The sequence below is a fragment of the Schistocerca gregaria genome, chromosome 7 (genome assembly GCF_023897955.1).
Source record: "Schistocerca gregaria isolate iqSchGreg1 chromosome 7, iqSchGreg1.2, whole genome shotgun sequence".
Lineage (NCBI taxonomy): Eukaryota > Metazoa > Arthropoda > Insecta > Orthoptera > Acrididae > Schistocerca > Schistocerca gregaria.
Genome location: NC_064926.1, coordinates 47,609,228 through 47,623,852, shown reverse-complemented (window position 1 = coordinate 47,623,852; position 14,625 = coordinate 47,609,228). Strand labels below are relative to the sequence as shown.

Below are 14,625 nucleotides of genomic sequence, written 5' to 3'. Positions count from 1 at the left end.
TGTACCTGTGACAATTTCTGACACTGGTCATGATATCAATCACAAACTTAATATATGGCTTGGCCACATATGAAACAATCTTAAGAACATTATTTAGGAAATGGCAAAATTTTACAGATAGCTGTACATATTTTGCCCTACAGCTCAGAGATATTGGTGATGTATACTAAATATCTTTTTAAGATACAGGGATCAAAAATTAGATTCCTGAAATCTATGGATTGCTGAATAGATTTAAAAATGATGATGACTGGAGAGAACTGAATAAAATAGAAGACCAATGAAAATAAAGAAAGCTGGCTCCATACTTTAACAGAATGCAAAATGGAAGAATGTAAAAAGAAATTTTATCATACAGAGCACATGGAAAAACTTAATAGAGAGAAACAAAAAGAAGAAAATAACCGCCCCCCCCCCCCCCCCCACACACACCATCCAGTTACCATAGAGAGATATGAGTTTTCTAAATGGTTACCTCTTTTTTGCAAGTGCTGTCATGATATTTTGATGACACTCTTTCCAGCTGATAGGAGTCAAATATTTAGTGTAGTAATTTCTGTTACCTTCTACACTTCTGCATAAATAAAAAATCGTGATTCTTTGTCTTTCTCCTCTTCTACCACAAAAGAGTGCCTTAATCTGCTACTTTCTGTTTTTTACTACTTTTAAAGAGCACTGACATAATGAAGAAGACATTTATCCATGCGCATTCATTCCCCAAAGCCAGTGAATTCTTCCAAAGTCTTAAGAATTGCTTAAGCAAATCTCAAACTTTTTATTTCATAGTCAATGACTTTAGTCACTAGACCACACTGATCCATGATACTGTGAAAGACAAATTGTTACAATGCTAAAACCAGCAGAATCCAAGAATATTACAGATTAATTTGCAGTCACTGTTGATATTAAATAAAACCAGCACAAATTTTGAACTTGTTCGTACCTTTCCTTTCAATCTGTCTGGTGACCATTAGTTAAAAATTAGCAATGTCTTCATTTCCATGCATTAAGTCTTTTTTTTTTTTTCAGATTACTTTACTTGTGGCTGGACGCAGCTAAATGACACCAAATAACAAATGTTCATGATGAAAAGAAGGGACAAAACCTTAGAAAGTTGAGAAATACAAACACTACAAAAATTAACAGATATATTATTTTGAATATGTACATAGTCACTGTTAAAATAGCAAACTTTTACACTTGACAACAAATATTATAAACAACACTTTTTACAAAGTTTATGGCTTTGGGAGCATAGGTCAAGATTAGTTTCAGTCCTCCTTGTCATACATTACATTAAGCTATTATATTATAATTAACAGCTACTCAACTGAAGGACTTTTTCTCTTTTTTCTTCTTCTTTTTCCCAGAGTTCTCTGGGATTGATGGCTCTTCATTTATTCTTTTCTCACCACTGAAAATAACGCAAAAATTCATAATCAGTAAAAATTATTCCATTTCACTGTGGCAGGGTGCTACAGCAACCAGTTTTACATTATTTCAGAATAAAAACAGTCTTGGTTGTGAAATTATTTAATGTCAATGTTGTGTTTCAGCCTGTTGGGACATTGTGAGATTGTGTAAAAGTAGCTAGATATGAAAGCTATCCAGTATATAGCCGTGTAAAATGAAAAATGGACAGAACAGTATCTTGAACTCACCAGCTGACACTGCCATAGTAGTACAAAGCCAGGCCATGCTTTCAAAAATAAATGCAGTATGAGTCACATGCTGGATAGTGTCCTTTTGGCATGCACACAGTAATTTCACAGTAGCGCTTGTGTGCATGCCAAAAGGACATTGTACTGCATGTGGCTCATACTGCATTTAATTTTGTAAGCATGGCACTATTTTGTACTATTATGGTGGTGTCAGCTGTTGTGTCCAACATCCACCTTGCATTTTATATGTTTTTGTGATGGATGGATTACGTAACACGTTACTCTTGTGTCCATTTTATATTTTATATGGCTATATAATGAATGGGTTTCATATCCAGCTACTTTTACAAAACTTGATGATGGCACAAAAGGGTGAAACACTTCTCTCTCTCTTTCCTTGTGCCTATGTCCCACACTCCACAGGGTCGGCATGGTTATCGGCCGATTTGGCAAGGTTAATTGAAGGGGTGGCCGGATACCCTTCCTGTCTCCAAAACGGTCAAACGCTTCATTGACATCAAATAATTTTGCAACCAAGACTATTTTTATTCTATCACAGTGGAATTCTGTTCTTTTACAGAGGCTTAAACATAACTGAGCGATGAGAACAGAAAGAAATGGTAAACCCTTGCAACAAGCAATGGACTGCAATATTTCAGATATCTCAGTCAAAGAATTTCATCACTCAATTATGTTTAAGCCTCAGGTGTACCATTATTGAAATAATGCCTTCATATAGGACTCCATCTAAAATGTACATTCAATCTGTGAACATATCTATAAATGTGTAACACACATCGATTTGGTAACTGAAATGTATAGGGGTTGGACAAAAATATGAAAACACCACAGGAAACACATGCTTGTACATAAATTCAGATGCTAGCCAAACATGCATGTTGCACTGTTGTACCTGACCATGAACAACACCTGTGCAATGTCCTCAATACGTTGCAAGTGTCTGTCATGGTCAGAACAGCGTACTGTATAGTTGTTAGTGCATTATGTCAGAACTAAGTGAATTCAAGCAGATGCAAATTATTGGCACTTGTATGGTAGGTGCTCCCATAACCATGGGAGCCAAATATCTGTGTTTCAGGGGCACTATACTGAAGATTTATACTGCATGCAGGGGAAGCGAAAAAAAAAAAAAAACACATCATCCGCTAAGTCACAACTCTGATAAATGTGTGTTAGCATGACAGATGGTCACTGGAGAGGATTATGATGAAAAATAAGAGGACGACAGCTGCTAGAATCACTGCAGAATGGTTTGTCGCACTCCCCGAAACAATGTCAGCACCAAAAACCACGAAGAGAGCTCCATAAACAGGAAATTACACGATGATCTGCAATTTCAAAAACAATAACAGCTGGACTATGGAGCAATGGTAGAAAGTCATATGGTCAGATGAGTTGTTTGGATTGTATCCGAAAGTCTGGCCATATTTACATCCCAAGAGGGAAACAGGGCAGGGGTTCGGTGGTGATCTGGGCAGTATATTGTGGTATTTCATGAGCCCCATGGTTATTCTGCAGGGTCACATTATTTGCAAGGATTACCTGGACATTTTATCAAGTCCATCCCACAGTACAACATTTGATGCCCAGTGGTGGTGCCCTATTTCAAGATGACAGAGCGCCTGTTCTTACAGCTCGCATTATCCAGGACTGGCTTCGTGAGAAAGAGGATGAACTGTCACATCTCCCTGGCGGCTGCCATAGTCCCCAGATCTCAATATTACTGAGCCTCTGAGGTCGTCTTTCAAGAGAAAGCTGCATGATCAGCAGTCACCTTCATCACCATTACCTGAACTTGCCACTATTTTGCAGGGAGAATAGTATAAGATCCTTTGAAAACCATGTAGGACCTGTATTTTTCCATTCTATGGTGACTGGAATCTGTTTTGAAATCCAAATGGTTTCCTACACTATATTACACATGGTAATGCGTTATGTTTTTGATGTTTCCATTTTTTGTCCAATCTCTATACGGTACTGCTGTGCAAAATGTTAAGAGAATGATGATTCTGCATTTAGGTAAAATAGCACAGAAAGTAGCTAACATTTGTAAGCTTTTAAATGCTAAAGTTACATCTCAAACCAATATTTTTACAATGTAAATTAGCGAACAATTTACAACAGAAGGTTGATGAACACAATAAAGCTGGTATAAAAAAAATTCAGTGTAACAGAAGTGTAGTATTAACTACATCAGTCAGATTGGTAGGTCCTCCAAAGTGAGGCATAAGGAACACAGGGATGCTTTTCAGCTTCATAATTTTGAAAAGTTGGCTACAAGCACACACTTTCATGAAACTGGCCAATCTTTTTGGGAGGATAAGTGTAGAAAACTGAATCTACAGGAACAGTTAGAAATTACAATACGTAGCAGGACACATGAAAATGAATTTAGGAACAAGGAGAGACAAACAACTTTTTAAACATTTCAAAAGCTTTTTAAAACATCAGCATGTTGTTAGCTACTTTGTAATCATACTCTTGACATTCAGTGTATGATGAGATTCATGCTCCTGACCATCTATGCAGAGATGTGCATCATCTTAGATTTCTTGATTATGAACACAAAATGCTCAGTTATGCTGTATATGTTTTTGTATCTGAGTGTCTTTTCTGGAGATATACAGACTGTGCGCACAAATAGCTGGTGCTGTGATACTGCCTACATTTATGGACAGCATATGCCAATCCACTTTAGTTTATTTTACATACTGGAAAATGATGCTGAAATGTATTTTAGGGTGACACGGTTACAAGGCGAATAATTATTTTTATCACTTTCATAAGATTCTTGTGAAATAATTATGATGGTGAAGTCTTGCTCTGAAACAGTTCAATGTAAGTGCTTTTGCACTGTGGAAGGTGGTTCAACTTGCATTTTGAACATTAAAACAAAACAAAATTTTTGAATAGCACCCAAAACTACCTTACAGCAAAAAGTCACACAATCAAGTAATTCCTCATTTCTAGTACAAATGAATTGCACTCAATATTTATTGACAGTTTTTCACTATCAACTTCAACTATGAACTCCCCTCCAGCACACTATATTGTTGACAATTCTGAGTGGAGTGTTGTAACAACAATGATCTAAAATTGTAATATGCTTACCTCTTCACAGAAATTATGGCCTTTGCTCCTTTTGACAAAGCTCTGTCCCATTCTTGTTCTGAGCCTTTTATAACATACTGACTCAAATTTTCATTTTTCAGCCTCTTTAATTCTTCCTGCTGTTTTAGTTTAAGGTCCTGAAATAACAAAAAGAGGTTAATAATTTGCTAACTGGAGTCCAATACTTAAATACTGTTTTATATAATTGTGGAATGCTCATATTCACACCTTCGCTGCTTCATCCAATTCTTGCTGCATCGTCTTTGCTAAAGGATTTAGTTTTAAGTCTTGCTTTGGCTGCACAAAATCCTTTTCTATTGCTCGCTCAAGAACACCTGTCAGGTACTGAACTAACCGACGAATTGTACGATTAAAAAGACCCAGCAGCTGTGACACTGGCAACTCAAGCTCAGTGGCCAAGTCATCAGCTGTTTTGTGTTGCAGCCCCAGTCCAAGTAATATTGCCTGGTAAAAAAAGGTAATGGCAATATAAAGATTAAGATGAAATATTGGGAATAACAAACATGCTACCACAGAATGCACAATATTACAGTCAAAATAACATGTGCTATTTACAAATGAACATAAAATACAATGCCACTACACATATTCAACTTTTATTGTATATTACTTTTTTACTTCACTCTCTTAGCTTACCATGAATATCGCAACTGTTTATGAAGGAAGGTGATACTACTGACCATGTCATCCACTCGAAGGGGAGTATATCATCTCCCAGAAAATAATCTAACTCAGTTCTGTGTTTAAATTTCCTGACAGATTAAAACTGTGTACCCATCTGTGACTTGGGCCTGGAAAAGTTTACGGCAAAGATTTGGCTAATGGTGATAGCTGTAGCTTTGAATAATAGACTACTTGAGTACAGATACGCCAAAAATTATGTAGCATGTCCACATGCTACCCTTGTCAACTGTGCCACTGTTTCTTACCACAATATTTTAATACCACATCAATTACAAGTAAGGGATGAATGTATGACAAAACAGCAAATTGCTAAAATCATTGTCAGGTTTGGTTTTCTGTGGTTTCACTCAATGTGATATCTCCTTTCAAAAGGAAATGGTCAAGAAGTCCAATGTGCACACCAGAGGGGGCATGGTGGGGTGAGGGGGGGGGGGAGGGGGGGGTTGAAGGAGGGGAGTGTCATCCCAGATACAGAACAGGTTCTTTCAGATGTCCAGAAGCACAGGATGTAGCCAACTGCAGCTGTGGCTCATGTCAGTACCAAAATGTGTGTCATTTCTGATTGGAAGAGATTCTCTCTGTTTTTGGCAGATAGCTGAAATGGAAAAGACTGCCAGTCTTGCTTGCAAGATGAGGGCACAGCTCACTATATATAGCATCACCCACAGGACTGATTGCAGATTTTTGGTACAGTGCGGAGTGGAGGGTATGAATCAGAAGTTCAGATGGTTCTGCGACCATATAGGCTACAGATTCCTTGACTTGTGCCATAGGGTGGTGGCCTTTTGGGTTCCGTTTAATAGAAAATGGATCTACTACATGCAGGAGGCAGCAACACAGGTAGCAGGGGCTGTGTGGAGGGGACAAGGCAGTTTTTTTTGGGTTGGAGTATTTTGGAAAATTACAATAAGAGCATCAATCCTGAAGGGTGCAGGCCAAGCACAGGATGAGTGTAGACGTAGAAACAAACAATACTGCAGTCGTTGGGAAGGAACAATAGCTCCAAGTGCTAATAGAAAGCACAGAAGCTTTAATCGTTGTAGGTATGGAAAACTGGCTAAAACCAGAGATAAGTCCAGCTGAAATTTTTAGATTGTCCAAAGGGCAGATGAAGTACAGCTGATGGTGTCATGTTTGTTGCTGTTAGTAGTACTTTATCTTGTAGTGAAACTTAAGTAGATAGTTCCTATGAATTAGTGTGGATTAGAGATTATACTTGATAATCAGAATAAATTAATAATTGGTTCTTGTCTGATATCTTGAGGACCCTCAGGAAACTGAAGAAACCATTTCAGTGTGTTCGTCACCACAAAGATACAATTTTCCCATTACAACACAAGGCCTTATGCAAGTCTGCGCACCCAAGAGGCGCTCATGAAATTTCATTAGAATATTCTTCCTCATCCACCCTGCACTCCAGATCTTCATCTGTTTGGGCCAATGAAGGATACACGTTGTGGGGGACAGGGAGATTATTGAGCAGCAAAACGTTAGCTCCAACATTGACCAGTAAAGTGGTACCACACCGGCCTACAGACCTTCCCAGCAAGGTGGTGTGAGGCCATCCATCATACTGAACTTAGATATGTTGAAGAATAGCATTTTGTACCAAAAAAAGTGCCAAATAATACGGTGTATTGGAATCCTGAATAAAGCAAGCCTGCTTCCAGCAAAAATTGTGTTGCCTTACTTATCAAACACCCATTGTACCCTCGATATGTAGTGAAAATACATTTTCAAAGCTTGTCGTGGGCATAAAATATTGTCTGAAATTGAAGTGAATGCTTTCTCTGGAAACTGTTTAGGACAATTAGTTCAGGAGCCTACTCAAAGTGCAAATGGTTGTGAAAACTTACTTGACCTCTTGGCAACAAATCATTCTGAGCAAATTAGACCATCATGGTAGATACAAGGATTAGTGACCTCAAGGTCGTTGTAGCAAGACTGACTACCGTTACATCCAACTCCACCACAGATAAATGCAAAATACATCTACTTTAAAAAAGCAGATAAAAATTCACTTGACACCTTCCTAAGAGACAGCTTCCACTCCTCCCAGATTCATTATGTAAGTGCAGACCAGATGTGGCTTCAAATTCAAAGAAATAGTATTGATGACAATTGAGAGATATACACCAAATAAATTAATAAGACATGGTACTGTGCCCTCACGTTACACTAAACAGGAAAGAACACTGTAGCAGAATCAATGAAAAAGGTGTGTGAAATATAAAAGAATGCAATATCTCCAACTAGCAATGTTTTACTGAAGCTCAAAATTTAGCATGGTCTTCTCTGCGAGATGTTTTCAATACTCTCCACAAAGAAACTCTGCCTCTAAATCTGGCAGAAAATCAAGAGCGATTCTGGTGGTATGTAAAGTGCACCAGCAGCAAGACACAATCAACACCTTCACTCTGCGATAGCAATGTTAATGTTATTGATGACAGCGCCACTAAAGCAGAGTTATTAAAAATGGTTTTCAGAAATTCCTTCATCAACGAAGACAAAGTAAATGTTCCAGAATTTGAATCAAAGATAGCTGCCAATATGAATAACTTAGAAGTACATATAACTGTTGCAGCATAAATCACCTAATAAAGGCAAGTCCCCCAGTCCAGATTGTATACCAATTTTGCACAGCATGCTGGTACAATAGCTCTATAATTAGCTATCATATACAACCAAACACCCAACTAAACATCTGTTCCTAAATAATGGAAAGTTGCAAAGATCACTCCAACATTCAAGAAAGGAAAATAGGAGTAATCCACTGAATTACACACTCTATCACTAACATCAATTTGCAGTAGGGTTTTGGAACATATACTGTGTCTGAAGATTATGAATTACCTCAGATAAAAAGATTTATTTACAAATAGCCAGCAAAGATTCAGAAAACATCATTCTTAAGAAACACAGCTGGCTCTTTACTCACATGAAGTAATGAGTTCTATTGACAGGAGATCTCAACTGAGTCCACATTTCTACATTTTCAGAAGCATATTGACAGTGTCCCTTGTGGTATCAGCTGCAATACTTTAAAAATGCATGCTGCCATGTTTCCTACAGCCACCGTGACAGCATAAGGCTGCTGCCACAAATGATTACACCCTGCAAATAACATGCAAACATTCACTCTCTGGAGCTCCAGCAATGGATCTACTTACGTTACACTAGATCGCGTGTTACCCCCATTTTGTGTGTTTGCCAGATGAATAACATTCACAGACCTTAACAGTGATCAGGGATAAACACCTTCTGAATAGAGATTGTATTGAAGAGTGACAGATTTATAAATCCTTTGCATCTGTACATATTTCTACATTAAAATCTATTATTAGCAACTGACAATGCAATTAAAGCAACAAAGTTATGTGTTAATTTTACTATTTGATATTGGATGTAGAATAAATTAATATCTGAATTCTCTGTTTATGAACAGCATCTGTTACTCACTCCTGTATCTGGTACAGAACGACAAAGTGTGCAAAGGAAGTCATAACATTCCTCACATGCAACTTTTATGTGGCAACAGAGTACCGACTCAGATGTGAAACAGAATTCATGTGATATATGGCATTCCCCAATGAAGTGTTGTACGCCCTATGCTGTTCCTAATATGTATAAATGATTTAGGATACAATCTGAGCAGCCCTCTTCAATTGTTTGCATATGATGCTGTCATTGGGCATCTTGTCAGAGGATCAAAACCAACTGCAAAGTGATTTAGATAAGATATCTGTACGATGTGAAAAATGGCAATTGACCTTAAGTAATGAAAATTGTCAGGCAATTCACATGAGTACTAAAAGAAATCTACAAAATTTTGATTATGAGATAAATCACACAAATCGTAAAGCAGTGAACTCAGCTAAATACTTACAAATTTTAATTATGAATAATTTAAACTGGAATGATCATACAGATAATGTTGTGGAGAAACCCAACTAAGGACTGTGATTTATAGGCAGAACACTTAAAATAACTCAGAGCTTGCACTGAAAGATTTAAGTGATCATTTTTTTTTCACATGATCTTCAAGAGAGAAATGGTAGAGGAATAGTCAGAAGGTTGTTCAATGAACCCTGTGCCAGGCACTTAATTGCGAATTACAGAGTAGTGACGTAGATGAATACCCTTCCCTGCTAAGGCCTGTACTATGTCTCTATTGTCACAGTCACAGAGGGAACATTAAAGCCCAATCTTCTTCCTTACCTTTCTAACACCCATCATACTCTTTTCCTATGCACACACATCTTCTATCACTCTGGTACTGCATGTACTTTATTGGTCGGCAACCATGTTACAGCAGAGGAGAATTAAATCAGTGCAAGGCAATGGAGTATATTTTTCTTTAAAGTAAAAAAAAAAAAAATTGAAGTAGTCCCCATTTTTAGACCAATGACCTTGTATTCAACACTTTTTCCACTGAGTAAACTACTCCAAAACAGTTCTGCACCAATCTCAGGGCTTGTATATTTCATGTTTCTGATTGAAAATATGCTTCCCAATACTCTTACAGCCACATGAAATCAACGTGCAACCACCAGCATCATTCTCAGGACAAATCTGTGTCTCTCTCAGTGGAGACCATGACAGTGTGTCTTTGTATACTACTCAGGCTGTCAACATGCCTTGAAAGGTCATTTCGAGCTTAGACCATGAAAGCCGTGTCACTCTGTAACAGGAGGTTGTCAGCTAGTGAAATTACCTGCCAAAATGATACATACTGCAACAATGCCAGTCAAAGATTCACAAAGTGACACAGAAAACAATGAAGATCTGCTTCATGGTGGTCCTCTGTGGTCAACACCACTAGCTGGTGATTGCTAACTACACATTACAGTTCCTAGTTCTGCAAGAAGAATGCAACAGAACTATGCACTGTCATTTTGGAGGTAATAAGAGGGCTGTGCTGATCCAGACGATACACAAATGGCTCCCATTCAATCAATTTGGCCTCTAGGTGTCTTGTTACCAACTACAGTACAAGACACCCCCCCCCCCCCCCCCAAATCACAGTAGCACGCAAAGAAGGTCAGCAAGAAAACACCTGAAATGGAACTGGAACTTGGATTTTTTTGTATCATGTACTCCTTACTAACAAGAGCAGGATTAAAGCAGAAAAATATGGAGGCAGCCAGGCAGCAATGCCTGTCTAAGACATGCAGCCCCATGAGTTAGGCAACACAATGGGTAAACCACGATTTGTGCTGCTATCGTATATGGATGTCAGACAGCTCTTAGTGCTACTGCTACCGGTAATATATTGATTTAAAAATCACTTGGACAGGTCTTCTAACCAACTGCCCAGCCCTACGATCAGCACATCGGTGATATGCTCATCTTTTATGACGATAATTCATGAGTATACCATGCCCACCAAGTGAATCAATTGAAGGAATTGCCTGTGGTATCTACTGAAATGATCCCAACTGAGCACACTTGTAACCAACTGAGACCTACAATGCATCACTGCCAGAACCCTCCTCCCTCCGCATGCCTCAGGAATGTTGCTGTAGAAGAGTGGAATATGTTCAAGCAGGAATGTGTGCCACAGAGGACTGAGCATTTTACTGTTCACAGAGCAGAATAACACCGTACTCATTGTTATCCAGCAGCTGAGTTTGCTTTAGCAGATGCACAAGGATGTGCAATTTTGAACAGAGTGCCTATATTTTTGTTACTGTTTTGTTTTTAATTTGCTAAAAAGTTACTTTAATTTCATAAAGATTATTCTTTCAGTCCCAGCTCTTCCTGAATCTAAGCTTACATGTGTTTGCACATATGAAGATGGTGAAAAGTTTATGAACAGTTTACCTTCCCTTCTTTAAGTGAAATTTTTGGAAGGTCTACTCATCTTCAGTTGTCATGATTTCTTCACGGGATGCAAATTATTTTCTAGCCACAAATTTCCTGTCTAGTGAGAATCAGTCACAGTCAGAGGATACCAAATGTGGTGATTTTGGTGCGTGTACCAACAATCTGTACCTCAAATCCCTCGATTTTCTCACTGTCAAAGCATCTTGATATGTTATTTTGCAATCCACTTCTCCCCTCACATTTATTCCATCCAGTTGTTCCAAAAGACTATCAAGAACATATTTGTTTACACTTAACACCTTTCTGGCACATGAAATTGGCACTATCATTTTTGCCTCAAGGCCACAGACACTCATGTAATGCTATTTTTGATGTTTCATTTCCAGCATAAAATTGCCCAAACAACAATCACAAACTAACACCAAGATCAGTTTATTCTCTTGACAGTGATCCAGACTTTGCAAAGGAAATCAAATTGGATCATTCCACACCAAGTGCACTGATGGTCCCCCCCCCCCCCCCCCCCCCCTGTAAGGATCAGCAACCACAATGAAGTTTTGTAGAAATGTTCTAAATGAATAAAACTAAGTTTCGGAAAAAAAAATGGCTTTAGGAGGCTCTCAGTAGCGGATTGCAAAATGTCACGTGGGCTCTATGACAGTTTTGGCTGAGACAGCTTAAAATTGAAGTTAGTAGCAATCCAGAGAAAATAAATGGATCAGATACATCTCACACCGTTAAAATTTCAAGGCTTTGTCCCTCACAATTATCAGGCTACTTAGGGTCAAAGTTGCAAAAAAATTAATCACAATTTTTTCAACTATTTTGTAACTGCAATTTTTTATTTTTTATTATTTTTTTATGCCAAGTGTAGCTGTGCAGAAAAGTGCTACATTTGTCAGATGTTGATCAGAAGGTCATTCATTCCACATCAAGCAGAACAATTTTAGAAAGCATAACTACATGACCATCTCCAGTTTGAATAAAGTTGTTCATGAACGGTTGCTAATGAGCAGAAATAAGCTGTGCCAAAGTTGAGCTCAAGATGCAAAAATTATATGTCTTAGGAGGTTTTCAGTGGAGGGCTGAAAAATTTCTAAGCTCTATGACAGTTGAGCCAAATTTAAGAAAGAGAAAAACTGAAACTCTCTTAACTTCAGCCAAAACTGAAATAATTTGGTACAGTTTAGTTGCAGTAATTAGCAAATCACCATTAAAATTTCATTCAAATTGGAGATAGTCATGTGGGTAAGTTTCTTAAAATTGGTCTACTTGATGTGGAACAACCTCCTGATGAACACTCAATAAATGTATTTCACAAAGTTTTTTCACAGTTACTAATCATTTAAAACAATATTGTCCACCTCCATAGCTGAGTGGTCGACATGGCTGGCTGCCATTTGAAGGGCGTGGGTTCAATTTCCGGTACCGTCAGGTATTTTTTCCTGGTGGGAGGACTGGAAAAGGATGCACTTAGCCCCATGCTGCCAATTGAGGAGCTACCTGACAGAGTAGTAGTGTCTGCAGGTAATGAAACTGACAATAGCCAGGAGAGCAGTGTGCAGATACCACGCCCCTCCATACAACATCCAATGACACAATTGGTGGAGAGCGACATGGCAGTTGGTTGGTACTAATGGACCTTAGAGGGCCTGAGGATGGAGTTTGTTTATGTAAATATGACACATGCACTTTCCAGATATTTTTGTCTGTGGTTTTAACTTTGTGATGTATTTAACATGGATCAACATCAAGAGAAATGTGGCTACATTTGAACTCAATCTCCTTCTCAACTATTGTAAATAAAGGAGCACCATTCTTATAAATCTTCATAAAATTCAGACAAATTTCCAGTAGTGATATACACTAAAAACTGTTGCTTACCGACTGTACTGCTGATAAGTGAGTATCTCCCATTTGCCGTAAGAAATAAAGGCGTGCTAACATAGGCAAGAGATCCATGATTAAATGGTAGTCCACCAGATTGTTGGAGTACATTTCCAGACGTTTGATGTCATATTTGGTGACATAGCAATCCAGCTCTCGCTGTGTAAGATCTGAAATAACAAAATATGGATGCCACATTGAAAAAGAAGTATAAAATATGCAGGACAGAAAATTGAGTTCTAGCCTAATGAAACACCCAAAACTATAAGCTCAAAATTTATAACAGTGAGTGGAAATTGGGTATGCATATAGAAATAATTGATTAGGAACTGTGGTCAACAGCATAAAACAGCTGGCAACAAGAATGAAAGGAAGTAATTCTTGAATGACATAATCTTCTCAAACACTGTATAGCTGCACCAATTTTTGTTTCTTAACTTCTGGAAATGTTTTGGATAAAAACTTTGTGTCAACAGTCAGATGCAAAAATGTGCAGAACTAACAGTATTTATGCACAGACATTATGGTGCAAGTAATTTTTAACTATCACATATTTTAACTATTATACACTGGCTTTTAGCATGACATATGTATGTAAGCACTTTTAATCCTGCATATTTTGGTAATGCGTTTACCTCAAAACACGCCTAGGTAATGATAAACAAAATATTGGTGCAGCTGTACATTGTTAGTGAAGATATTATTGAAATTGACTGCAAGCCATGCTGTTCAGAAAATATTTAACATTAAATTAACATAAAGTGCACAAAAAAAAAAACAATAGTCAAATAGGACATCTTAGGACTAAAACTCATATAACATTAAGTGATATGACACAGAATAAGAGTTAAGGAAAACAACAGACCAACAGAGAAAAGAAATCAAGATGAAAAAATGGAGGGAAAATTTAATAAACACAGCTAAACAAGATTAGTCAGCCCAAGATACCACAAAGATATATGGCGAGAGTACTCAGAAGAGAGTGGAAGGAGGGGGGGGGGGGGAGGGGTGGTTAAGGAGGATGGTATGAGAATGAATGAAGAAATTTGAGAATGAAAGGCAGCAAAGACAATTTAGGTTCAACATCCTGTAGACGACTATGCCATTAGAGAGAAATTATTAGAGAGGAATTACAAACTTGGGTAAGAACTAATTAATGGAAAATCTCATATAAAGATGTGAAACAATTACTAACAAAGAGATAGAGGGGCTGGCCAGTACTTACCTCAGCTCAGTACAGCCGATAGAAACACAAAAAACAACCGAAAATTTAAGTTCCTAGCTTTTGGAATAAATGTTCCTTCGTCAGGGAGGAGAGAGGGGAAAGAAAGGGAAGAAGGGAAAGTGGATTTAGTTACTCACAACACAGGTTATGAAGGAACAGGAAAAGGAAAACAGGGAGGGTAGCAAGGAT

At 37.9% G+C, this 14,625-nt stretch overlaps 1 protein-coding gene across 1 annotated transcript in view; it reads right to left on the bottom strand.

The window, feature by feature from the left end:
• Positions 1-1,131: 1,131 nt before the first annotated feature.
• LOC126281444 (RNA cytidine acetyltransferase-like) overlaps positions 1,132-14,625 on the bottom strand; it is a 95,366-nt gene continuing 81,872 nt past the window's right edge. Inside the window, exons 17-20 of the mRNA XM_049980413.1 lie at positions 13,209-13,381; positions 5,022-5,258; positions 4,794-4,930; positions 1,132-1,414 (exon numbers count right to left, since the gene is read on the bottom strand). Coding sequence (XP_049836370.1) covers positions 1,327-1,414; positions 4,794-4,930; positions 5,022-5,258; positions 13,209-13,381 — 635 coding nt within the window. The 3' untranslated portion in view covers positions 1,132-1,326. The remainder of the gene's footprint in view (positions 1,415-4,793; positions 4,931-5,021; positions 5,259-13,208; positions 13,382-14,625) is intronic.